The sequence below is a fragment of the Rhodotorula graminis genome, assembly GCF_001329695.1.
Source record: "Rhodotorula graminis WP1 unplaced genomic scaffold RHOBAscaffold_5, whole genome shotgun sequence".
NCBI classification, from domain to species: domain Eukaryota; kingdom Fungi; phylum Basidiomycota; class Microbotryomycetes; order Sporidiobolales; family Sporidiobolaceae; genus Rhodotorula; species Rhodotorula graminis.
Window position 1 is genome coordinate 1152686 of NW_017264932.1, and position 21788 is coordinate 1174473.

General features: G+C 68.8%; 9 protein-coding genes across 9 annotated transcripts in view; 7 read left to right on the plus strand and 2 right to left on the minus strand.

The window, feature by feature from the left end:
* Nucleotides 1-21788, plus strand: part of RHOBADRAFT_64864 (uncharacterized protein) — a 186160-nt gene that overhangs the window by 135240 nt on the left and 29132 nt on the right. The window lies entirely within an intron of this gene.
* RHOBADRAFT_43455 (uncharacterized protein) lies at nt 475-2909 on the plus strand (the record flags this gene model as incomplete). Its single annotated transcript, XM_018414225.1, has 15 exons — nt 475-507; nt 603-610; nt 673-871; nt 944-1113; nt 1174-1248; nt 1317-1342; nt 1407-1521; nt 1588-1830; nt 1898-2268; nt 2334-2343; nt 2403-2467; nt 2538-2599; nt 2661-2710; nt 2798-2812; nt 2867-2909. The coding sequence occupies 15 exons, from the start codon at nt 475-477 to the stop codon at nt 2907-2909; spliced, it is 1485 nt and encodes a 494-aa protein (XP_018272067.1).
* On the plus strand, nt 3634-6014 carry RHOBADRAFT_53019 (glycosyltransferase family 31 protein; the record flags this gene model as incomplete). The annotated part of the gene is made up of 5 exons (XM_018416625.1): nt 3634-4678; nt 4751-4863; nt 4952-5088; nt 5163-5449; nt 5539-6014. The coding sequence occupies 5 exons, from the start codon at nt 3634-3636 to the stop codon at nt 5850-5852; spliced, it is 1896 nt and encodes a 631-aa protein (XP_018272068.1). The 3' UTR covers nt 5853-6014.
* RHOBADRAFT_66314 (uncharacterized protein) lies at nt 5987-7042 on the minus strand. The gene is made up of 6 exons (XM_018418933.1): nt 6802-7042; nt 6659-6714; nt 6528-6581; nt 6373-6463; nt 6142-6247; nt 5987-6076 (listed from the first exon to the last, which is right to left on the minus strand). Exons 1-6 carry the CDS (start codon nt 6920-6922, stop codon nt 6028-6030), a joined length of 477 nt encoding a protein of 158 aa, XP_018272069.1. The 5' UTR covers nt 6923-7042; the 3' UTR covers nt 5987-6027.
* Nucleotides 7263-10131, minus strand: RHOBADRAFT_43458 (uncharacterized protein; the record flags this gene model as incomplete). Its single annotated transcript, XM_018414226.1, has 10 exons — nt 7263-7286; nt 7361-7595; nt 7708-8238; nt 8321-8516; nt 8600-9010; nt 9093-9364; nt 9443-9513; nt 9590-9689; nt 9756-9768; nt 10005-10131. 10 exons carry the CDS (start codon nt 10129-10131, stop codon nt 7263-7265), a joined length of 1980 nt encoding a protein of 659 aa, XP_018272070.1.
* Nucleotides 10395-12667, plus strand: RHOBADRAFT_53022 (uncharacterized protein). Its single transcript, XM_018416626.1, has 9 exons — nt 10395-10576; nt 10633-10826; nt 10886-10972; nt 11031-11162; nt 11226-11337; nt 11397-11670; nt 11731-11945; nt 12009-12197; nt 12259-12667. Exons 1-9 carry the CDS (start codon nt 10417-10419, stop codon nt 12618-12620), a joined length of 1725 nt encoding a protein of 574 aa, XP_018272071.1. The 5' UTR covers nt 10395-10416; the 3' UTR covers nt 12621-12667.
* On the plus strand, nt 12856-15158 carry RHOBADRAFT_53023 (uncharacterized protein; the record flags this gene model as incomplete). Its single annotated transcript, XM_018416627.1, has 3 exons — nt 12856-13087; nt 13153-13372; nt 13442-15158. 3 exons carry the CDS (start codon nt 12856-12858, stop codon nt 15156-15158), a joined length of 2169 nt encoding a protein of 722 aa, XP_018272072.1.
* Nucleotides 15611-17351, plus strand: RHOBADRAFT_53024 (uncharacterized protein; the record flags this gene model as incomplete). Its single annotated transcript, XM_018416628.1, has 2 exons — nt 15611-16442; nt 16577-17351. The coding sequence occupies 2 exons, from the start codon at nt 15611-15613 to the stop codon at nt 17224-17226; spliced, it is 1482 nt and encodes a 493-aa protein (XP_018272073.1). The 3' UTR covers nt 17227-17351.
* Nucleotides 17487-19895, plus strand: RHOBADRAFT_53025 (uncharacterized protein; the record flags this gene model as incomplete). Its single annotated transcript, XM_018416629.1, has 3 exons — nt 17487-18267; nt 18358-19454; nt 19555-19895. The coding sequence occupies 3 exons, from the start codon at nt 17487-17489 to the stop codon at nt 19693-19695; spliced, it is 2019 nt and encodes a 672-aa protein (XP_018272074.1). The 3' UTR covers nt 19696-19895.

Genomic DNA, 21788 nt, shown 5'->3' on the forward strand with positions numbered 1-21788 from the left:
CCCTCCCTCTCGTCCATCACCTCGACGCTCTTCTCGTCCGCCTCGAGTGCGAGTCGGTACTACCGCCTCGGGCGGCGAGCTGGCCGGCGGGCCGTCGCTCTCACCCTCCGAAGGCGAGTGGCTACGTCCCGTGGCGGCAGGGCCGTGGCGCTGCAAGGCGCGCACTGTGCGGCGAGTGACCCCAGAGAGCGGTCTAGCCGAGTGTGCAAGCAGCGACCTGCTCGCGATCGTCGCGAGTTCGAGCGCGATTCGAGAGAAACCCTGCCCGCGAGTCTGCTCGTCCGTGCGCTTCGTACTAGCTGCTCGTGCTTGTCGCCTTCTACGCAGAACAAGTCGAGCGCCGGAAATTGTGCGACTCGCTCGTGTCGGCTCGGGTGGCTCGAGCCGTCCGTCTCTCGGACACTCCGCGCTCGCCCCCTCCTCGTCACCTCACTCGTTCGCGCGAGTGCGCTCTGCTCCAGCTCTGTCGCGGGCATGTCACGGGCACTGCAAGAGCGTGCGACAACGGTGCGTCCTGCCTCTTCCCGCCCCTTCTTCTCTCTCTCTCTCTCGAGCCGAGCTGACTCGCCGACCCTTCCTCCTCTCGCCCTCTTCATCCGCAGTGGCAAGCGTGCGTCCTCGCCCTTTCCTCTCACCTGCGTCCAAAGGTCCTGATCCTGTCTCTACCCACAGCCTCTGCGCGTCGCAGGACGGCTTCGTCGCTCGCCTTCTCGACGAGTGCGAGACGCTCCAGGCCGAGGTCGACCAGCTCGAGGCGCCACCGCCTCTGGCCGAGTGTCAAGAGCAAGGGTCAGACGGCGAGGAGCTGTGCAGGAGCGAGCAGGAGCGGCGCAGGCTAGCTCTCGAGGAGCAAGTCGGGTCGTTCAAGGCGGTGCGTCCCTGGCCTTCTCTCGCTCTCTCTCGTCCGGTTCGCCGCGATGGCGGCTAACGATGGCGCCCACAGGTCAACGAGGAGCTTTCCCGCGAAGCCGAGGACCGCCGTCAGCTCATCGCGTCGAGGTCGTCGTGCCTGTCGGCCGCGGGCGCACCTGGCTCTGCTTCTCTTCGAGCCGCACAAGCTGTGCCCGAGACGTACTACGACGGGCCGCCCTTCGTCCTGTGCCTCATCAATGGGTGCGTCCATCATCTACCCCTGCACCTTGCCCGAGCGTCCTGACCTTGCCCAACGTGCAGGTCGAGCGTCCTCTTCAACCAGGGCCCACTCTCGCAAGGGCACACCGGCGGCAAGGACGTCGCGACACGCCTCCTGTGCGTCCCTAGATCGCTCTTAGTCCCTTACGAGTTACTGACGCTTGCCGCCTGTCCCTCTCTCGCAGGTGGGAGATCGAGAAAGACCTTTCGGGTGCGTGCGCCACGCGGTCGACTCGCCGACCCGCCCGAGCCTGACCCTCTTCTCTCCCCGCCAGCCCAAGACTTTTCGGTCGCTGGTGGCGACAAGCCTGGTCGTCCTGTCGTCCTCACCCTCTTCTTTCACAACAAGGTCGAGCTCGTGAGGGAGCTCTTGCGCAGCAAGGTCATCTCGTGCGTCTCGCGCCCTCTCTGTCTCCCCCCCTGGTTGGCGAGCGTTACTGACCTCCTCTCCTGCAGGTCGGCATCTACTTGGGACGACTTTTGCGCCGGGTTCGCGAGCGAGGCCAACAACCAGTGCGTCGACACGGCCGGCGACGTCGAAGCCGCCATCGCGACGGTCCTCCTCGCCCTCGGCTTCGCGTCCAACCTCGAGCACATCTATATCGTCGGCGCACAGCTGGAACGCCTGTACGAGACGTGCCCGGCGCTGCTGCCCGGCGACGTCGCCCTCTTCGTCGAGGTCGGGCTCAAGATCATCCTGTGCGTCCCCTCATTTTCACGGTTCTGCCGCGCCTACCTCGTCCTGACGCTCTTCAACTGTGTCCAGGGTCAACGCGAGCGAGAGCGAGGACGAGCGGGACCTTCTGTCGACGAGCGGGTGGCGGGTGACCAGCTTTGCGCGATTCTTCGGCACCAGCCTCGACTCGCGCGCTCGTTCTCCTTCCCCCGACATTCCTTCGTCGCCCTCGGTCCACAAGCCGTCGTCGACCGCCTATGCAGGAGCCGTCAAGGCGACGGACAAGAAGTTGACGGCGCTGCCGCAGCGTGCCGCCGGCAAGACGCCCAAGTTCGAGCTCCCGATGAGCGAGCGACCCGTCGCTGCGCCTGAAGGCGCCGACATGGCCACGTTCTACGCCAGCCTGACGACGCCGACGTCGAGGCACCGCTTCAACCCGACCGCGCGCCTCCTCGACCAGAGTGCGTCGCGGCTCTTCTCCCCGTCCTCGAGCGACTCAGACTCACGACCTTTCTCTCGCCCGCAGACCCGCAGATGTACGTCCGACTCGTGCAGCCGCTAGAGCGAGTCCTGACCCACTTGCCCCGCCCCGCAGATGCTGCTGGTACTACTTCTCGGTCGACGGCTGCACCCTCCCGAGCTGCCACAGGAGCCACGCGTGTGCGTCCTCGTCCTCTCTATCGCCTCTTTCCCGGCCCGAAGCCTTGACGCCGACACGTCGCACCCGCAGACGACCTGACGAGCCGCGGCCGCCGCGTGCTCAAGAAGGAGATCGCGACCATCAACTGCAAGGTGCGCCCTCACCCTCCCAGCCTGCCTCGGGCCAGACACTGACAATACTCGCCTCAAACAGGAGCTCATGCGGACGGGCAAGTGTACCTGGCGGGCCGAGAACGGAGTTCCGTGCGTCCACTTGTCCTCCCCCCTCGAGCGCTCGCGCCTCCTCGATCCGAACGAGCGGTCCTCACTGACCTCTCGCCCACCCGACAGCTGCATGTTCAACCAGTGAGCATCTCTCGTCCTCGTGCCAGGCGTGCAGCCCTGACGTCGCCCCTGCAGCCACTTCCGAGGCGCGCCGCCGGTCGCGAAGGACGAGCACTGAGCGTCGCTCTTCCCTCCCCTCCTGGCACCGCGTCCTTGTCCATACATTCTGCAACGCGCGCTTGTTCCGCTTGTCTCTCGTTCTCGTCGTCGCCTGCGAGAGTGTGCGCGAGAGAACGTGAAGCCGGGCTCGAGCTTCAGCTTCCTCTCCCGCCGGCCCCGCCGCCGCCTCCTCGTCTTTGCAAGCGCTCGCAGACTCAAGCGAGCCGTCAGAGCAGCTTGCCTGGCCGCTCGCCAGCTCTTCTCGCGCGCAGCGCTGTCGCCAACGTCGTCACCGGCGGGCCCCCGCTTTTCAGTTTTCATCAGCTCGCGCTTTTGCTTTCGCCTCTCGCTCGCCGCACACAGCTGTGCGCGCTACGCGCACTGCTTCAAGCTGCTCAGGCTGCGGTGCCGGACCCGTCGCACCTCTGCGTATCGCCCCGCATAGCGCGCAGCGAGCCAGACGAAGAGCGCGCAACCCCGTGCTGCGAGGCCGCGAACTAGCTGCCCTGGGGTGCCATCGCCGACCGTTGGGCGCGAAGCTCCGCGCTGCCTGGCACCCCAGGCTGGTGCAACGTCCGCTGCTGCGGCGCAGGCGGGCCTGCGCAAGGTGGCCGTCGCTGCCCGACGTCTGTCCCAGCTCCCGCTCCCTCTCGCTGCGTCCCTACTCTCGGTGCCGGCACCGAGCGCGCACAGCTACTCTCGCTCTCGAGCACCTGCCGCACACACTCGCCTTTGACGCCGCCATGTTCAAGAACCCGCCGCCGAACGACCGCGCGACGCGCCTGCACCGCCATGAGCAACCTCTCCTGCCTTCCCTCGCCGGCTCGTTCGCCAAGCGCTCAGTGACCGGGCCGACTCGATGGACAAAGCTCCTCGTCGGCGTCGTCGGCGTGTACTGGGTGTGGTCGCTGTCGCGAGGCGCCGTGCCACGAGAGGTCGCTCGGACGGTCAAGTCCGCTGTGCGGGGCGACTCGTGCGAGGCGAGCGGGCTGGTCTCGCCGGCGACGCCGGGCGAGGACCAACATCGAGTCGTCGTGCGCGTTCGCCCTATCGCCGCCGACGCGCCGCCTCACCGCAACCCCGACAACACGATCCTGTCGACCCCGTTCCACCCGACCCTTTCGACCCAGCACCACCCTCTCTTTGACGGCGTCGCGTCGTCTCTCCCTGTCGCACTCGACCACCCTAAGCAGTGCATCACGCCGTCCGTCCATTCGCTCCCCATCCTGCCCAAGTCGAACCCGTCCTCCTCCCTCGAGCCCTCGAGCCACGCCGGCGCTCGCAGCCCCGAGCTGTTCTTCTCGGTCTGCACTACGCCCGAGCGCGCCGTCAAGTACTCGCCTGTTTGGCGCCACTTCATGTCGGCGCCCGACGTCGACCCGGCCATTGCCTCGTCGTCGAGCCGCGTCAAGCCGGCAGCGACGACGGCGCCCGGCTGCGTCGTCACGGACGCGCAGGGCGAGGGCGACGGCAAGGGCCTGTCGCTCGCCAATGCCGAGTTTCGCCGTCGTGGACTCTCGTGCACCATGCGCGACAGCTCTCGCGCCGGCGAGCGCTACGAGATGCGGGTCCTCGGCCTCATCCGTGACGCGTGGGTCGAGAGCGAGCGTCGCAGGTGGCAGGACGGCGCCCCGCTCGTCGAGTGGTACATCTTTGGCGACGACGACACGTGGTTCTCGGACTCGGAGATGCTGCGCGAGATGCTCGCCGGGTACGACTGGCGCGAGGACTTCTTCCTCGGCGCGCACAGCGAGACGGTCGGCAACTTCCAGACGTTCGGCAAGATCGGTAAGTCCTCGTGTCTGCCTTTCTCTCAAGTCTTTGTCGGCATGAGCGCGCACTGACCCTCCTCTCGTCCAGGTTTCGGTGGCGCCGGGCTCATCCTGTCGCGGTCGCTCGTTCGCAAAATGCAGCCTCATGTCGATGATTGCGCCTCTCGTTTCGCGCACATGTTCGGCGGCGACGGCATCGTGGTGCGTCCCCTTCTCACCCCTTTCCCCTCTCCTAACTTCTCCTTCCTCAGGTCGGTGCGCTCGACGAACTGACCTTCTCAAGTTGCAGTCGCACTGCGCCGCATGGGTTCGTGGCATCCCGCTCGAGCAGCTCGTCGAGGAGATTCCCGCGCTGCGCCAGATGGACGTTCGAGGCGACGCAACGGGCTACTTGACGGCCGGCTCGGCTCCTTTCCTTTCCCTCCAGTGAGTCGCTCTGCCTCTCACCTTTCTGCCGGGTCGCACGTCGCTCTCGAGTCGCTCACACTCTGCGTCTACAGCCACTGGGCCGGCTGGCTCGACCTCATCCCGGGCGTCGACGGCATCGACGCGATCAAGCTCCTCGGCCAAGCCAGCTCGGCGGTCGGCGGGCCCAACTTCCTGCGCCGGTGGCTCTTTGACGGCGGGCTCGTCGTCTTCACGGTCGGGCACAGCATCACCTTCCACCGCGAGGCGCTCTCGCCCGAGGACCTGTCGCGCATCGAGTGGACGTGGGAGGCGCACGAGCCTCGTCGACCTTCTCGGCGCGGCCTGCGCGAGTTTGACGACAAGCTCACGTACTACCTCTGTACGTCGTCTGATTCTCTCTCTCTTGAGCTGTCGAGCTCGCCCTCCTGCGAAAAGGGAGACTAACTCTCCCTTTCTCTCTCGCAACAGCCTCGGTCGAGCGGCTCTCGCCCGACGTTACCCTCCTGCGCCACACCTGCGCGCACCCGTCCGTCCAGGCCGGTCTGCGCGAGATCGACGTCCTGTGGGACGTGCGCAAGGACGAGCCCTCGTGGAGGGAGCGCTGGCTGCCGAGCTGGACGTCGCCTGCGCCCTCTCCTCGAGCAGGTCGGGCGACGGCGCACGGCCGGGCCAAGAAGCACGTGCGGCGCGACGAGCAGGACTTGTCGGCGAATGACGCCGGCGAGGCGGAGAAGGAGCAGGAGGCGCAGCCGAAAAAGCGGCCGGTCCGGTTCTCGGCGTGACGAGGAGGCGGCGGGCGAGGAGCGAGACACAGAAGCAGGTCGAGCGAGGTGACCGTAGACACTCTTTGCCGAAACATGTTGTCGAGAGCGAGCGCTGGTTCGCTCGCTCCTCTTTCTCTCCTTTCGAGCAGAAAAGTGAGAGCATTCGACGTCTGCTTTTCCCGCTCGACGCCGGCTACGCATCTGCAACCCTCGACTTGATGACCCTGATGTTCTCCTTTGGCCTGCGGGCACGTCTCGATGTCAGTGACTGGCAAAGGTGGGAGAGAGAGCGAGAGCGAGGGCGCACCGGTCCTCGCCATCCGTCACGACCGCGCCCAACCGCTGCACGACCTGCATTCCGCTCGCGACTCGGCCGAAGATGGTGTGCTTGCGGTCGAGATGAGGTGTCGGTGCTGCAGGGAGACGTGACGGGCAACGTGGGGCGAGAGAGCGAGAGGAGGATCAGGGAGGAAGGTAGGTCAGGATGGTTCGACCTGCGGGAAGAGTAGGGAGAGAGAGAGAGAGACAAGTGGCGCACCCAGCGTGATGAAGAACTGCGAGCCGTTGCTGTTGGGCCCAGAGTTGGCCATAGCGAGGATACCGGCGCCCGTGAACCGCAGGTCGGGGTGCTGAGAGGGGAGGACAGGCGTCAGACGCGCGCCTCACCTCGGGGATGGAGGCTCGGTGACTCACAATCTCGTCCTCGAACTTGTCGCCGTAGATCGAGACGCCGCCTCGACCCGTGCCCTGCGAGCGCGAGGAAAGAAAGTGGTCAGCGCTGGCGGCGAGGTGGGGAAGGAGCGCCAGCCAACCGCGAGACTCACAGTCGGGTCGCCGCCTTGAATCATGAAGTCTGCGATGATGCGGTGGAAGACGGTGCCTGCGCGCGGTCACGAGAGTCAGTGCCGTGAGGGAGGGAGGGAGGAAGAGAGGAGGCGGGGGGAGGAGGAGGAGAACGGCGACGCACCCGAGTAGTAGCCGCGCTTGCACAGCTCGCGGAAGTTCCTGCAGGTTTTGGGCGCGTGCTCGTCGTAGAGCTCGAACGCGACGTCGCCCATCGAGGTCTGGAGGACGCAGTTGGGCGCCATGGCGGTTGTTGCTGATGAGGAGGAGGGGCGGCGAGGGTGTGCGGGCGGCTGCGTGCAGCTCGAGTGGATCAAGTCGGCTTCGGAGAGGCTGCTAGGCTGCTGATGAGGCTGCTCGTGCGGTGGGGCGAGCGATACGAGGCGAGGGAGGAGGCGACCATCTCCTGTCAGACGCCGCAAAACACCGGCAAAGCCAACCTCTCGAGCGGTTCACGCGGGCTCCCATCGAGACGATGCACGTGTGGATGATATGACAGATGCAGAACACGACCGCCGCAAATCTAACTCCCTCTCCCTCTGCTCGACGCCCGGGCCTCTTCTCCTCGACCGTGACGACGCGCCCTCAGGCCGAGTTGATCCTGCGAGTCTGTCGACGGGACGGGGATCAAGGTCAATCGATGCGCGGGGGAAGAGAGGGAGAGGGCGAACAGGGCAGCGCACCACCTCGCCGAGCTTGAGGAGCGCCTTCGGGGCGTCGAGCCGGTCGCACTTGACCTCGAGCATCTGGACCCGGTCGGCCGCGATAAAGTCGTCGTCTGCAAGGATCGCCTCGAGCTCGCCTCGCGTCGACGCCGAGAAGAAGCGCCCGGGCTTGACGGGCGACGAGGTGGAAGCGGCGGGAGGGGTGAAGAGCGGGAGGACCTTGGACCAGTCCCACAGCGAGATGTCGTTGTACCTGCGAGAGCGACGAGCAGCGCAGTCAGTAGGCTGTAGGGTGCGGAGCGAGAGAGGAAGAGGGCGCTGGACGGGAAGGGACCCAGAGGACGAGGAGAGGAAGAGGGACGCACTGCGCGGTCGGTCCGTTGATGAAGCGCTCGATGGTGTACCCAGCGTTGTTGAGCAGGACGATCGTCGGCTTGAGGCCGTACCGAACCATGGTGGCGACCTCCTGGACCGTGAGCTGCATCGAGCCGTCGCCGACGAACAGGAGGACCCGCCGCGGAACGGGCGACTCTTGCGCGGCGAGCAGTGCGCCGAGCGTGGCGCCTACGCTCCAGCCGATCGAGGACCACAAGGTTTGACTGACGAGGGTCGCGCCCTTGGGCAAGGGCGTCGTGAGGAGGCCGAACGAGCTGCACCCGACCTCGGCGACGACGATGTCGTTCTCGCGCAGGAAGTTGCCGACGAGCGGCCACAGCAAGGCGTTGGTAACGGGCTCGCTCGGCTCGCCGACAGGGGCGATGGGTCGGGCGACGGCGAGAGGGCGTTCGGGAGGCGGCGTCGTCTTGCGCTTGAGCGTCTTGGCGAGGACGGGCAAGAGGAGCTGGAACGAGATGGCGTCGTACTCGGCGTACTGGACGGAGGTACAGGATGAATGCCTGTCGAAGAGAGAGGGGGAAAAAGCGAGAGAAAGTCAGTGGCGCGAAAGAGAGGGACGAGGAGGGGAACGAGCGGGCGCACAGCTCGACGATGTTCTTGGTCTTGATCCGGGTCGACCAGAGGCCGGTGTTCAAGTCGCTGCGGATCGCGCCGACCATGATGGCCAAGTCCGTCTTCTCGACAGCGTCGCGCAAGTCGTCGTCCGAAAGCTGGGCGATGTAGACGCCGCCGAAGCCGTTCTCCGAGTCCTCGTCCATGACGGTGCGGCCCATCGGACCTGCGGCAGAGGAGAGCGGTTAGGGCTCGACTCTGAGAGAATCGCGACGCGAGGTAGGAAGAGAGAGGCGCAGAGCGACGCACTTGTGTACCACCTCACGCCCGTCGCCTTGACCAGTTCCTCGACGAGGTGGCCGACGCCGAAGCGGATTGCGCACGCGTCGACGAGCACGATCGGGTCCTTGGCCGTCTCCCACAGGCGCTCGATCTCGCTCACGACAAAGTCGAGGCGGTCCTGCGTCTCGTGCTTGAGCATCTTGCCGTTGGGCATGCGCTCGTCGAGCGGGTCGGCGAGCGGGAGGAGCGGCGTGCGCACGCGTGACGCGTCGACCTTGGCGTACACGAGGTCGGTCGGGATCGTGACGTAGCCGGGACGAGCCGTCTTGAGCATGGCGAGCAGGACGCGGTCGATCTCCTCGGCGGCGTTGTCGGCCGACGTGAGGTAGGCTTGCGCGCAGGTCATGCCGGCCGTCGCGTCCTTGAAGATGTCGAACCCTGTACATAGGAGAGTGTCAGTTGTGCGCCAGGGTACGGCGGAAGAGAGGACGAGGGAGACCGGCGAGGAAAGAGGACGTACGACCGCCGACGTCGCCCAGGTGGTGGTGGATGAGGACGTGACCCTTCTGCAACTTGGTGCTCGGCGCACCGACGATCGACAGGACAGGGATGCGCTCGGCGTACGAGCCGGCGATGCCGTTGACGCACGACAACTCGCCGACGCCGAAAGTCGAGACGATCGCTGCCATGCCTCGCACGCCGCCGGCAATCTTGCCCGTCTGCGGGTCGGGCGTGCGGTTGAGCTGCGCCTGCTTGACCCGGGCGTAGCCATCGGCGGCGTAGGACGCGTTCCTGCAGTCCGGACGAGAGGTCAGCAACGACGTGCGCCCGAGCCGCTCGGGCAGGGAGAGAGAAGTTTTGGGGACGCACAGCTCGTTGCAGCAGCCGGTCCACATGATGCGAGGGTCCGCCTCGATCACGTCGTTGAGGCTCAGGGTAAACTGCACGCGACGACAAGGACGAGGTCAATCCGGGTCCCCTCGACCGGCGGACAGGCAAGAGAGCTCGCAGACTCACGTCGCCCGGCACGCCAAAGATCGTGTTGACGCCGAGCTGGTGGAGGCGGTCGAGGAGGTATTGCGAGAGCGTCGTCGTCGCGCTCATGTCGGCGGAAGGCCTGCAGGACACGGGGCTCGTCAGTTCGAGGCCGAGGGAGGGCGAATTGGAGGAAGAGGTGACGCACATTGCTGTTGAGGCTCGTGGCGGGGGTGCAGCAGGAAGAGAGCAAGAGGAGCGGGTCCTCGAAAGCGCAATCAGAGACGCGCTCGTCGACGGCAGGCCGCCGTGGCCGCGGATCTCGGCTCCGGCTCGCTCGATCCCCCCACGCAAGTCCCAGGCCGAGAAAGCGGCACGATAGGAGAAAGGACAGGGAGGACTCTGCGATAGAAACGACAGGGAGGACCGCGCGCCAGGCGGTCAGGCGGCCGTCGACCCTCGACCTCCTCGGAAAGCTGAAAGTGCGAGTCGCTGACGAAGAGGAGCACGGTCGAGCGACCCGCCGACGTCGTGGCGGGACCTGGCCCCATGAGCTGGCCCTGTCCCTGCCCGTGCCGAGGCATGCTGCTCCCGCCGTGCCCGCGTCGACCTTGAAGAGAGCGAGGGCGGAGAGAAGTTGGGCGACGAGGAGGGGGAGGAGGCGAGGGCGCGAGACGGGGACAGCGACACCGAGCGCGCACGGTAGCGCGCACCACAGTGCGTGAAGCGCACTCTGCGCTGGCTGGAGCAGTGCTGGGGCTCGCAGGAGTGGTGGGGTGAGCGAGAGAGGCTCGTCTTCTCATCAGCTCGAGGAGTTGGCCCTCTCACCCTCGACCGCTCGCTCCAACAGAGCTATCGACTCGCCCAGCATGTCGCTACGAGCACTATGTGCACGACTACCGCCCGAGGTCATTGCCCTCACGCGGTCCCACCTCGCCCGGTCCCGCTCGCTCGCGACAGCGGCCGCCGCCTCGACTGGCACCAGCAAAACCTTCTACGCCACCACGCCCATCTTCTACGTCAATGCAGGTGCGCCCCTCTCTCCTCCCCGTCCTACTCGAGCGTGAGCTGACAGCTCTGCGCAGATCCGCACGTCGGGCACCTCCATTCGACCCTTCTCGCCGACATCTACGCACGCCATGCGCGCCTGCGCGACCCGTCCAAGGGCGCTGTCATGTGCACTGGGACCGACGAGCATGGCCTCAAAATCCAGCGTGTCGCCGAAGCGCGAGGGATCGCGCCCAAGGACCTGTGCGACGGCGTCTCGGAGCGGTTCAGGGTGCGTCCAGCTCTCCTCGCCTCTCCTTGCAGGCACACGAGCTGACAGTGCACACGCAGGAGCTTGCACAAGCCGCCAACATCGACCACCAGGTCTTCATCCGCACGACCGAGGCTCGTCACAGGACCGCGGTCGAGCACGTCTGGGTGCGTCCCGCTCGCCCTCCTCTTCCTGTCGCCCCTACTGACTCTCAGGGGCCCACAGAGAGAACTTCAGCAGCGAGGGTACATCTACAAGTCGTCTTACGCCGGCTGGTACGCCGTCTCGGACGAGGCGTACGTCCCCGAGGCGCAGGTCGGCGAGGTCATCGACCCCAAGTCGGGCGACAAGTACATGGCGCGTCGTGCCTCTCCCTCATTCGCGTACTTGCCAGTCACTGACTCCTCCTCTTGAGCGCAGGCCTCGACCGAGACGGGTACGAGGGTCGAGTGGATGGAGGAGGAGAACTACAAGTTTCGGTTGTCGGCGTTCAAGGACCCTCTGCTCGAGTGGCTCAGCTCGTCCCCGAATCGTGCGTCCTTGCGTTACACTCTCCATCTCACAGCGACTAACCCTCGAGCCGACACGCAGCCGTCCAACCTTCCTCTCGCACGACCGCCCTCGTCGCCTCGCTCGCCAACCCGACCTCGACCGACCTGAACGACCTGTCGATCTCGCGCCCAGCGTCACGCCTCTCGTGGGGCATCCCTGTCCCCGGCGACCCGCAGCACACGATCTATGTCTGGATCGACGCCCTGGTCAACTACCTGACGGCGGCGGGCTACCCTTGGCGAGGCGGCGAGGCGTTCGAGAAGGGCAAACTGTGGCCGCCCGACCTGCAGGTCGTCGGCAAGGACATTGTCCGGTGCGTCCTTTACCTCCTCGTTCCTGTCCATGATCTCCCTGACGCTCCCGCCTCGCACAGGTTCCACGCCCTGTACCTCCCCGCCGTCCTCCTCGCCCTCGACCTGCCGCTCCCGAAGCACCTCCTCACACACGGTCACTGGACGATGGACAAGTTCAAGATGAGCAAGAGCCGCGGCAACGTCGCCAACCCGTTCGAGGCGATGCAGCTCTGGGGCGTGGACGCGATGCGGCTGTACCTCATGCGGGTCGGCGGGAACTCGGCGAGCGACGCAGGTGCGCCTCCCTCTCTTTCGTCTCTCGCCCTGCATGAGCACTCCTGACAAGCTCGCGATGCAGACTACTCGGCGACCGAGATCGAGCGCTTCTACCGCAAGGACCTCGCCGGCCAGATGGGCAACCTCCTCAGCCGCGTCACGGCCAAGAAGCTCGTCAAGAAGCTCGAGGCGCCCGAGCTCATGTACACGATGCCGGATCGTCTCGCCAAGGAGGACGAGGCGCTCCTCGCGCTCCTGCGCGACCTTCCAGGTGCGCCCGACCTCCACTTTCTCCCCCGCGAGCGCGCACTGACCTCTCTCGCCCACTGCAGGCTCGTTCGACCGCCACCTCGCCGCCTTCGACGTCCACCGCGCCCTCGCCGTCGTGTTTGACGCCCTCGCCGAGTCGAACCGCCACGTGCAGCTCCTCTCGCCCTGGCTCGCGACCGCCTCGCCGTCCGACGTTCACCGCGCCCTCTTCTTCGGGTCCGAGACGCTGCGTCTCAGCGGGACGCTCCTCCAGCCCTTCATGCCGACCAAGGCGACGCAGCTCCTCGACATGCTCGGCGTCGACGCGAGCCGGCGGCGGTGGGTGGACTGTGCGGTCGGCGAGGGCGGTGCGAGGTCGGCTCCTGCGGCGGGCAAGGTGCACCTGTGGCCGGCGGTGGCGGTCCCGGAGGCGGTCGTGCAGTAGCAGAGTCGACGACGTGCAACTCGTCCGCGCCCGTCGACGTTGCAGTTTGTGGGGGGAGGAGGCGCGAGCGACCCGCACGCACGCACCTCGTTCGGCACCGAGCCGCGTCCCTCTTCCCCTTGTCCTCGTCCTCTTCCGCCCTCCTCCCCTCCTCGTCTCGCCCAGTGTTGTACACCCTTGTCCACCAGGCAGGGAAGCTGGCTCTTCTGCCTCGACTGCGCCACCCGTTCGCCCCATGCGCGCTCGACGCCGCCTCGCGCTCCTTCCCCTCGTTCCCCGCCTCCTCATCATCTCGCTCCTCGTCTCGGCCTCCGCCACCGCCCGCACCACCTCGTTCGACGACTCGGATGCTCTCCTGCACTACTCGCCGACGCCCGCGTGGACCGAGGTCAGCGCGCAGGGGTGGGCTGGTGGAGCTGCGCGCGAGACGAACTCGAGCGGGGCGTTCGTCGACTTTGCATTTCTCGGTGCGTCCCCCTCCTGCCTCTCTGCGACCCATAGGGCAGCACCTGACTCTTTCTCGCGCGAACAGGCGAGCAGGTCTCGCTCTACGGCGCCGCGTCGGCCGCCTTCGTCGTCGAGCTGGACGGCATCGTCGCGTCCGCCGCCGTGCACCGCCCAAGTACCCGCCTCGACACGCCGGTAAGGCTGTTCGTCGCGAGCAACCTCGATCCGGCGACGGCGCACCGAGTCGTGCTCCAGGCGACGGGCGACGGCCTCGTCCGGCTGGACCGTGTGGCCATCTCCTTCTCGTGCGTCCAGTCTTTCCCTCTTCGATCTCCCGGAATGACCCGGACTGAAGAGCGGGCTGCACCGTGCAGGGAAAGGACCGACCAGGTGCCGCAGCTCGTCGCGTCAAGCGCTGCAGCCTCGTCCTCGTCGACCGTGTCCAACTCGGCGCCGCCCTCGACCTCGTCCGCCCCCGCCGCACCGACGTCGACCAAGTCCATGCTCGAGACGGCGAGCAGCAGTACGTCGCCAGGCGCGATTGCCGGCGCGGTCATCGGCACGATCCTCGTCGTCACCGTCATCGTCTTCCTATTCGTCCTGTTCCTGCGTCGCCGTCGAGCCGCACAAGCCGCCGACGAGCACGAGCGCTCGTCCCGCCACGACTTCAACGCCGAGACGGGCCGACGGCAATCGCGTGCGAGCTCGCTGTTCGCGGCTCTCGGCGGCGGCCGCAGCGGGCGGCCGCGCTCGTCGCCCATACCGCTGTCGGCGCCAGGGCAGGCGGCGCCGTCGCGGGACGCCTCGGCGCCGCGTGTCGTAGGCGGCGGTGCCGAGTGCTCGCCGCATCCGTACGGCTTCAACCGCCCTCCCTCGTCCACCGTCCTCGCCGACCCGACCCTTTCCCTCCCGACTCGCGCCCTCGGCGACCCGCCACACGCGCTCGCCTCGCGCACATGGGCGCAGCGCCTGGCCCGCGCGTCGTCGTGGCGCCGCAAGGCGTCGCGCTTGCCCGAGACGCAGCGCTTCTACGGCGTGTCGCCCTCGGCCGCTCGGGTCGGCGGCGCCGGGCTCCCGCCGGGTCCTCCGCCGGCGAGGCCGCTGCCGAGCGTACCGCCGCGAGAGATGAGAGAGCGGTGGAGGGAGGGCGAGCCGAGGCTTGTCCAGGGCAGCGGCAGGTGGGAGAGCCCGAGGGCGAGCGACGAGGTCGGGCACGGGCCGCCGCCTGCACCGGTTGTGCGGCAGGTGTTCGGCACCGCCGTCTGCGACGTCGATGCGCCTGTCGTCGCGTCATCGGCGACGCACCCGATCGCGGCGGCGCACTTGCGCAAGCGCAGCGTGCCCCGAGCGTCGTCCTCGAGCGAGCTCCCTCGCCCACCTCACTTTTCCCGCTCTCCTCGTCACCCCGCCACCGCCGCGCCTCTTTCACCGACCTCGTTCCACAACCCGTTCGGCTCGACCTCGACCGCCGCCACCCTGATGCACCCGTCGACCGTTCCTCCCCCTCACCTCCCGCACCGCCCGCACGCCTCGCTCGACTCGACCTCGGCCAACTCGGCGCACTGGACGTCGTCGAGCGCTCGTGCATCGGTCGACATCGCCGGCGCGCGCATCGCGCACGCCCGCCCCGTCGTCGCCATGCAGGAGCTACCTCGCGCACGAGCCGCCGACGGCGACCTCGTTGTCGACGAGGACAACGTGCCGCTGTACGACCCGTGCGGCGCCGTGCCGCTCCGCGTCGGGTCGCTGCGCGAGCTGCGCGAAACGAGTCGCGCCGACCCGCTCGGCACGTCGAGCTCGTCGGGCGCGAAAGGCGAGTCGCTCGCTCGGCGGCCCACCCTCACGCTGCGCGAGCGCGACGGCGACGGCGCGCCCGAGCAGGCCGCCGTGGCGGCCGGGTACGAGACGCAGCGTGCGGGACCGGAGCATGAGCGGGCACGGCACCGGTCGGCGGCGGCGCTCGTCGAGGTCGTCGAGGAGCTGCAGCTCAAGGACGAGGACAGCCCGGCCTTCTTCTCGCGGCGCGAGCGGATCCCGCGGTACAGCGTCGACCAGGGCGATCCGCGAGCTGTCGGCAAGTGCTCGCGGTGAGGAGGAGCGGCGGGAGATACGGCGTGGAGCCGGGCAGTGGGGAGCCGTGCGGAGAAGGAGGAGCGGTGGGAGGGACGAGAGGCTTCGACGGAGCGCGGCTCAGACGCGGGTCGTCTTTATCGCTGCATTGCACTCGTCGTCGACGAAGCAGAAGCTGCAAGGAGCGTTGCCGCGAGACGGCCGAGGGCTTTTTCGGAACGAGACGCCGACGACGAGAGCTGCGCGGCGGGGCTCGATCCTCTCTCTTCCACACCTCGCTCCGGCGGACTCGCTGTTCGCGGAACCTGTCGACAAGGGCCCGAATCGAGCACACGAGCGACCACCGGCGCAGCCGCACTCGTTCAAGCCGCTGCCGCCGCGTCCCCCTCCCCCTCCCCCTCGGCCTCCCTTCGACCCCGACTTCCCCTCGCGGCTCCCCCCCTCCTCTCCTTCCTCCTCCACTCGTGTGAGCGATGAGTGCTCCGATCACGATACCCGGCCCGCCCGCGGTCGGCGGCGCAGCGCACGACGAGCCTCAGCCAGGAGGAGAAGGCGAGCCCGACTCGTTGTCGTCGTCGCCAGGCGACGTCGTCGTGCACTCGACCAGCCCGCCGTGCGTGCCTCGCCTGCCGCCCTCGCCTGGGTCCGCCCCGCCGCCGAGCCAGAGCATCCTCCTCAACCCGCTCCCGGCAAAGACGAGGAGCCGCTCGCCGCCTCGCCTCCACAACCCCTTTCGCCGCGCCTCGCTCGACCAGCAACTCGCACCAGCGCCGCCTGCGCCTCAGCAACCTCAGCCTGCACCCGCCGCGAGCACGAGCACCCTCCCCGACCAAGCCCCGCAGCGCCGGCGCGCCCCCTCGGTCACGGTCGAGGTGTACCAGTCCCCACCGCCGGCCCACTTCTTCAACCAGGACGCGAGCGACTCGAGCGTACCCGCCACCCCGACGTTCAGCACCTCGCCCCCTCGAGCGCAGCGCGTCCCGCACGGCATGCGCTCGCGGTCCGTCTCGCCCGCCGCGCCCCACTCGCACTCGGCCGCCGCCGCCGCCGCCGCAGCGCACAGCTCGCCGTCCGGCAACCAGTCGCTCCAGCTCCCGTCGTCGCCCGGCGGGTCTTCGACCCTCACGCTCGACTCGACGGCGTCGTCCAACGGCTCGTCGGCCGGCACGAGCGTCAAATTTGCGCCCCTGCCGCCGGGCAGGAGGGCGCACCGGAGCAACTCGCTCAGCATCGGCGTCGCGAGCCGGGCCCAGATGATCCAGAGCCAAGGTGGGACGCCCAACGTCAGGAGCGCCAAGTACGCCGGTGCGTCGCCTCGAGGCCTTTTCTCTCGGTCTCTCGCGAGGTGCCGGTCGAGCCGACGCGGGTCGAGCGTCCCTCGCCAGCGGTTTCCTGAGAACACGGTCCTGACGCTCTGGCTCTCCCTGTCTCTCTCGCAGGTCCGCTCGCCTGGCACGAGGGCGGTCCGCTCCCCGAGGACGTCTATTCGTGGAAGGACGTCCAGCGCGGCATGTCCAAGCTCTTCAAGCGCGTCAAGGGCTCGTCGACGACCTCGGCGGCGTCGGCGACGAGCACGTCGGGCGCGTCGAACGCGTCGACGGCGGGCGAGTCGGACGCAGGCGCCGACGACGAGTCGGCGCAGGGCCGAGCGCTCGCCGACGAGGGCGCCGCGTTCCGGGGCCGCAGCCTGTCGATGTCGTCGGCAACGTCGTCGTCCGGCAGCGTCGACGAGGCGCGGCGCATGGAGCGCGAGGCCAAGGGCAAGAGCCGCGAGATTGAGCACATCGAGGAGGCGATCGAGGAGGAGCTGCCGGAGGACTCGAGGGAGGACGTGCCGGCGACGGTCGACGACGACGAGCTCGACGACGACGAGGGTCGACCGCGGTTCGGCGACGACGAGGACGACGAGACGAGCGCGAGCGAGTTGACGGCGCCGAGGACGCCGCCCGACGGACTCGTCGGCGTCGCGGCGGCGGCGGCGCGAGGCGAAGCAGGGGACGGCGACCTCGACGTCGAGCGCAGGCGGGTGCGCAAGGGCAAGGGCGTCGACGACGCAGAGCACCGCGGCGTGCAGGTTGCGTCGACCTGACGGTGGCCCTTGCGCGCGGCCGCCCCCCACTCTCGCGCGAGGGGTTTGTGCTCGCCCTCGCGGTCTCGTTCTGTATGTCCCACTTTGCGAGTTCGACTGCAGTATAGACGTGCACCTTCCTGCGGCCCTCGAGACAGGAAAAAGCACCGAGAGAGGCAGAGAGGGCTGGAGGCCGTAGCTGGCGTCAGAGCACCTTGGCCACGCCGCCGCTCCCCTCATCCCTCCCACTCGACTCCCTCGCACCCGACTGTGAGGAGGACATGACCGCCGAGCCTCCTACCGCGCTGCCCCCCATCATCAAGCGCTCGACCTCGCCCGGTCACGTCGCCGTCAGCAACTCTGCCCTCAAGAGCCCCGTCTTCTCCGACCCGCCCTCGCCCGGCGTCCACCAGGGCCAGACGCCCGCAGCAGCAGCAGCAGGAGGACAGCAGCAGCCCCAGGGCGGCTACTTCAGCCCGCAGCCGTCGAGCATCCTCCTCAACAAGGGCGGCCCCGCGCCTGCGCTCCCCCTCCCTCGTCCCCGCTCGTCGACCTCGCGCGATCGCGCCGACGATGTCAGCGACCGTGGCTCGCCCGGCTTGACCCTGCGCGCCCCCGAGGCCCGCTCGCCGTCCCTGAGCGGCGCCGCCTCGCCCGGCCTGCTGCGCATCGCGAGCCCGGACGGCTCGGCCGCGAGTGACGGCGGCTTCTCGAGCGACGGAGGCGGCGGCGGCGGCCCAGGGTGGGTCAACGGGCCGCCGTCGACCAACCCGTCGACGGTCGGCTCCCCGCCAACGGCGTCGTCCTTCACCAAGCCGACCCTGTCGACCCTCTACACGGGCGACGGCGCAGGCGCCCACTTCAGCCCCGAGGTTGCCCAGGCCGACGAGGCGGCCCAGGCGGCCCTGCGTCGCGCGAGCAGCCCGCCGAGCCCGCACTGCCACTTTGCGCCGCTGCCCAAGCCCGAGGACCGCCCGGGCACGCGCCGCAACAGCACGGCCAACCGCGTCAAGCCGTTCGTGCCGCCGCCGCGCATCGGCGCCGACTCGTCCCCTGCACTCGGTGCGTCCCTCTCCTCCTCTTTCTCTCTCTCTTGCGAGGGCTCCACGTCCGAGTCGAGCGCGACTGACCGACCGCTACGCTCGCCCGCAGACGACGACGACCAGCTGCACTCGCCGAGCGGGACGTACCACCCCGGCGACTCGTCCATCCCCTCGGCTTCGGCCCTCTCGCAGCGCCTCTCGTCGTCCCTCACCTTTGCCGACGCCCGCTCCCCCTCGCACTCGCCCCTCCCGACCCTCGGCCACCCGCACGGCCACGGCCACGGTTCGGCGTCGCCGTCGCGCCCCACTTCGCGCCGCAGCTCGTCCTCGCGCCGCTCGCGCTCGCCGTCGCCGCACGCGGGACGCTTCCGGCCCTCGGCGCAGCCGTCGCAGGGCGGCGTCGGCGCCCAGGGCTCGGGCTCGGTCGGCGCGAGCCGGTCGCACTCGCCCAACCTGAGCCGGCACGCGAGCACCGACGCTCTCAGCCTGCACTACATCGAGGCGGCGGGCGAGGCGGCCGCTGTCGCTCGCGAGCGGCTTGCGCTCAGCCGCACGAGCAGCCGGGCCGGGAGCGAGCGCGGTGGAGGAGGCGGCGGCGGCGTCGACTGGCAGCTCGGCGGGGCCGGCGACGACGCGTCGGGTCCGTTCGGCCAAGGCCCGTCGGCGTCGTCGAGGCCGGGCAGCCGGCGCACGAGCACCGACCGCGGCGTGAGCCTGTCGCGCGCCGGCAGCAGCGCCGGGTTCGTCGACCGCGACAAGGAGGCCGACCTACACCGCCTCGCCGACAAGGCGGCGCACGGTAACGTCGACGCCGAGCGCGCTGTGAGCCCAGCGCTCGCGGCGCAGGCCAAGCGCGACCGCAGCGCGAGTCGGGGCGCGCAGGGCGGCGACGAGTCGAGGGCGACCGTCATTGGGCGCCGGGGCGAGAACGAGGACGTCGTCGAGGTCGGCCCGGGCGAGGACAAGGACGACAACGAGGGCGAGCTCGAGGAGGTGCTCGAGGAGCCAGAAGAGGAGGAGGACGACGGCGATGAGGAAGGAGGAGAAGACGATGAGGAGGAGGACGAGGACGACGATGAGGAGGACGATGGCGAGGGGGAGCGGAGCCGAGGGCAGGACGAGGACGAGGACGAGGACGAGGACGAGGACGAGGACGACGAGGAGCCGCAGGAGGAGCGCAAGACGAGCAAGGGTGCGGCAGTCGAGGTGCGTCTCAATCTCTCCCTTTCGACTCGCACGGCGGTCTTGCCGCGACTGCCCGGGTTGTGAGGCGCCATCAAGCCGCGCTAACAACCCTCATCCACAGGTCGTTCGCTGGCACCGGCCCGAGCGCGACCAAGAGCGCGACCAGCAGTCGTCGCCCGCTTTGCGCGGTCCGTCGCCGGCACCTTCGCCCGGCGTCTCGACCCCGACCACCGCCGCGCCGTTGCAGGGTCTCGCTCCCTGACCCTCGTCGAGCCGTGCGCCGTGCGTCTGCGGCGCTGGACCCGCCGAACCCTTGTGAATAGCTCGCCTTTCCCGCCTTCGTCGTCGTCGTCCCCTTCTCGGTTTGTGTACTTCCCGCGCCGTCTCTCCCTCTCTCGTCCCACGTTGCCACACACGCCTACACCCTGTCCATGTCTGCTGCATCTGCCCTGCGCGATTCCCCTGCACTGCACGCTCTGCAAGAACCGGCTCGACCGAGAGAAAAGCGAGGGTGACTCGCTCTTTTCGCTCGTCGGTGCGCCTGGTCCTGTGAGCGCGAGCCTGTCTGCACAGTGAGCGTCGCCGTCGCTGCAAGCCGAGTTCGAGGAACAGTTGCCCCGCCCTTGTGCGCGGGCGCCTCGTCGCTTTCCGAGTCGGCCTCTTCTCGCCTCTCCGTCCTCAGCTCGGCGCATCCCCCGGCGATGAGCGCTGCACCTCCAGCAGACGCACCTGCTCAGCAGCAGCCCCGCCAGCAGCCGCCAAGGCTGCACCTCAGCGCCCAGCAGCAGTCGCCCGTCCGGGACGCCAACCGCTCGCGCTCCGTCGGCCGCTCCCAGTCGCTCAACCACGCCGCAGGAGCCGGCGCAGCCACCCAGGGCATCGCGCAGCAGGGCTACGCCCATGACGGCGCACTCGGCGCACTCGACGAGGCCGCGCCCACTTCGTCGACCGGCGCCGGCTTGGTGCGCTCGAGCAACACCGTCTCGGCCTCGAGCAGGCTCGTCCGCCTCGAGCGCAACCGTGCACGACTCGCACTGTGCGTCCTGCCCTCCCTCCCCCGTCTCGTGTGCCGGTTGGCGGTGCAGCCCTGACTGATTTGCCTCCTCCCCCTCCCCCTCGTCCGCTCACGCCTCTCGTCGCACACGCCCTCCCCTTGCCGTCGCCCTCGAGCAGTCAAGGCGTCGGCCTGTCCGAGGAGGACCAGGAGTTCTACGTTCCGCCGTCGCCCGTTCGCGGCGGGCCCTACGCCGCCTGGTCCGACATCGGCCACGGCGGAATCCCCGACGCCGACCCTTCGACCTCGCACCAGCCCCATCCCGCATCGGCCGCGTTCGCCGGTCCGGACGCCCAGGTCGCGTGGAACCGTGTCGCCGAGCACGAGCATGAGCACGAGCACGAGCAGGGCGGGCAGCAGCAGCAGCAGCAGGGCGACTCGCCGAGCGCGAGCAGCGCAGGGACGGTCCAGGGCTTTGTCCCGCCCGAGCCCAAGCGCAGCTCGTTCGTCGTCGTGCGCGGCGGCAAGGGCGACCAGGCCCTGACGGAGCGGCGCCCGCACCAGCCGCAGCCGTCGCTGTCATCGCCGCCAATCGCGCCCGCCGTCGCCCCGAGCCCGCCGCTCCAGCCGAGCCCGGACGGCCAGGAGCAGCCGCTGCGGCACAAGAACTCGCTCAAGCCGTTCCTCGAGCAGGAGAAAGAGCAGCTGGGCGGGCAGGAGATCGAGGAGGACTGGGAGCGCGGCCTCATCGACGAGAGGAAGAGTGGGGCAGATGGACCCGGGCTCGGCAGCGACGAGGTGCGTCCTCATTCTTCATCCCCTCGCACTCTCCCGTCGACGATACTAACGCCGTCGACGACCTGCAGGACCCGTACAACCTCCGCACCCCTCCCCTCTCCTCGTCCTTCTCGTCCCAGCTCTCGTCGCCATTCGCCGGCTCGCGCCAGTCGAGCTCGACCGCCACCTCGTACAACTCGCATCAGCCTCGCCGCCAGGTCACCGCCGACCCTTGGCTCCCGCCCTCGTCCGCCTCGGCCATCCCGTCGATCGCCAACCCGACCGAGAACGCCTCGCTCGTGCGCCGCCACCAGTCGCTCCACACGTACCAGCGCGGCGGTCGGCAACGCGAAGCGTCGATCGAGCAGACGCTGTCCTCGTCGCCCGCGTCTGCGAGCGGCTGGGCCGACCCGGCCGTCGCCGCCGCCGACGACCTGCACCACCCTCGCGCGCTCGGCTCGCTCGCCCTCGCCAACGCGTCGACCATCGCCGGCTTCGGGACGCGCACTCGCGCCGGCACGAGTCCGGCCCCGCTCGCGCTCCATCACTCGCAATCGCTCGGGCACGGCCCGAGCGGCTCGTCG

Excerpts from the sequence above, each read along its gene's own strand:
- RHOBADRAFT_66314 (XM_018418933.1), bottom strand. The coding sequence starts at position 6,922 with ATGGCGCCCAACTGCGTCCTCCAGACCTCGATGGGCGACGTCGCGTTC. Across the intron at positions 6,715-6,801 it reads CAAGCGCGGCTACTACTCGG|GCACCGTCTTCCACCGCATC; the intron begins GTGCGTCGCCGT and ends GACCGCGCGCAG. Across the intron at positions 6,464-6,527 it reads ACAAGTTCGAGGACGAGATT|CACCCCGACCTGCGGTTCAC; the intron begins GTGAGTCACCGA and ends CTCCCCTCTCAG.
- RHOBADRAFT_53022 (XM_018416626.1), top strand. The coding sequence starts at position 10,417 with ATGTCGCTACGAGCACTATGTGCACGACTACCGCCCGAGGTCATTGCC. Across the intron at positions 10,577-10,632 it reads CATCTTCTACGTCAATGCAG|ATCCGCACGTCGGGCACCTC; the intron begins GTGCGCCCCTCT and ends AGCTCTGCGCAG. Across the intron at positions 11,946-12,008 it reads GAACTCGGCGAGCGACGCAG|ACTACTCGGCGACCGAGATC; the intron begins GTGCGCCTCCCT and ends CTCGCGATGCAG.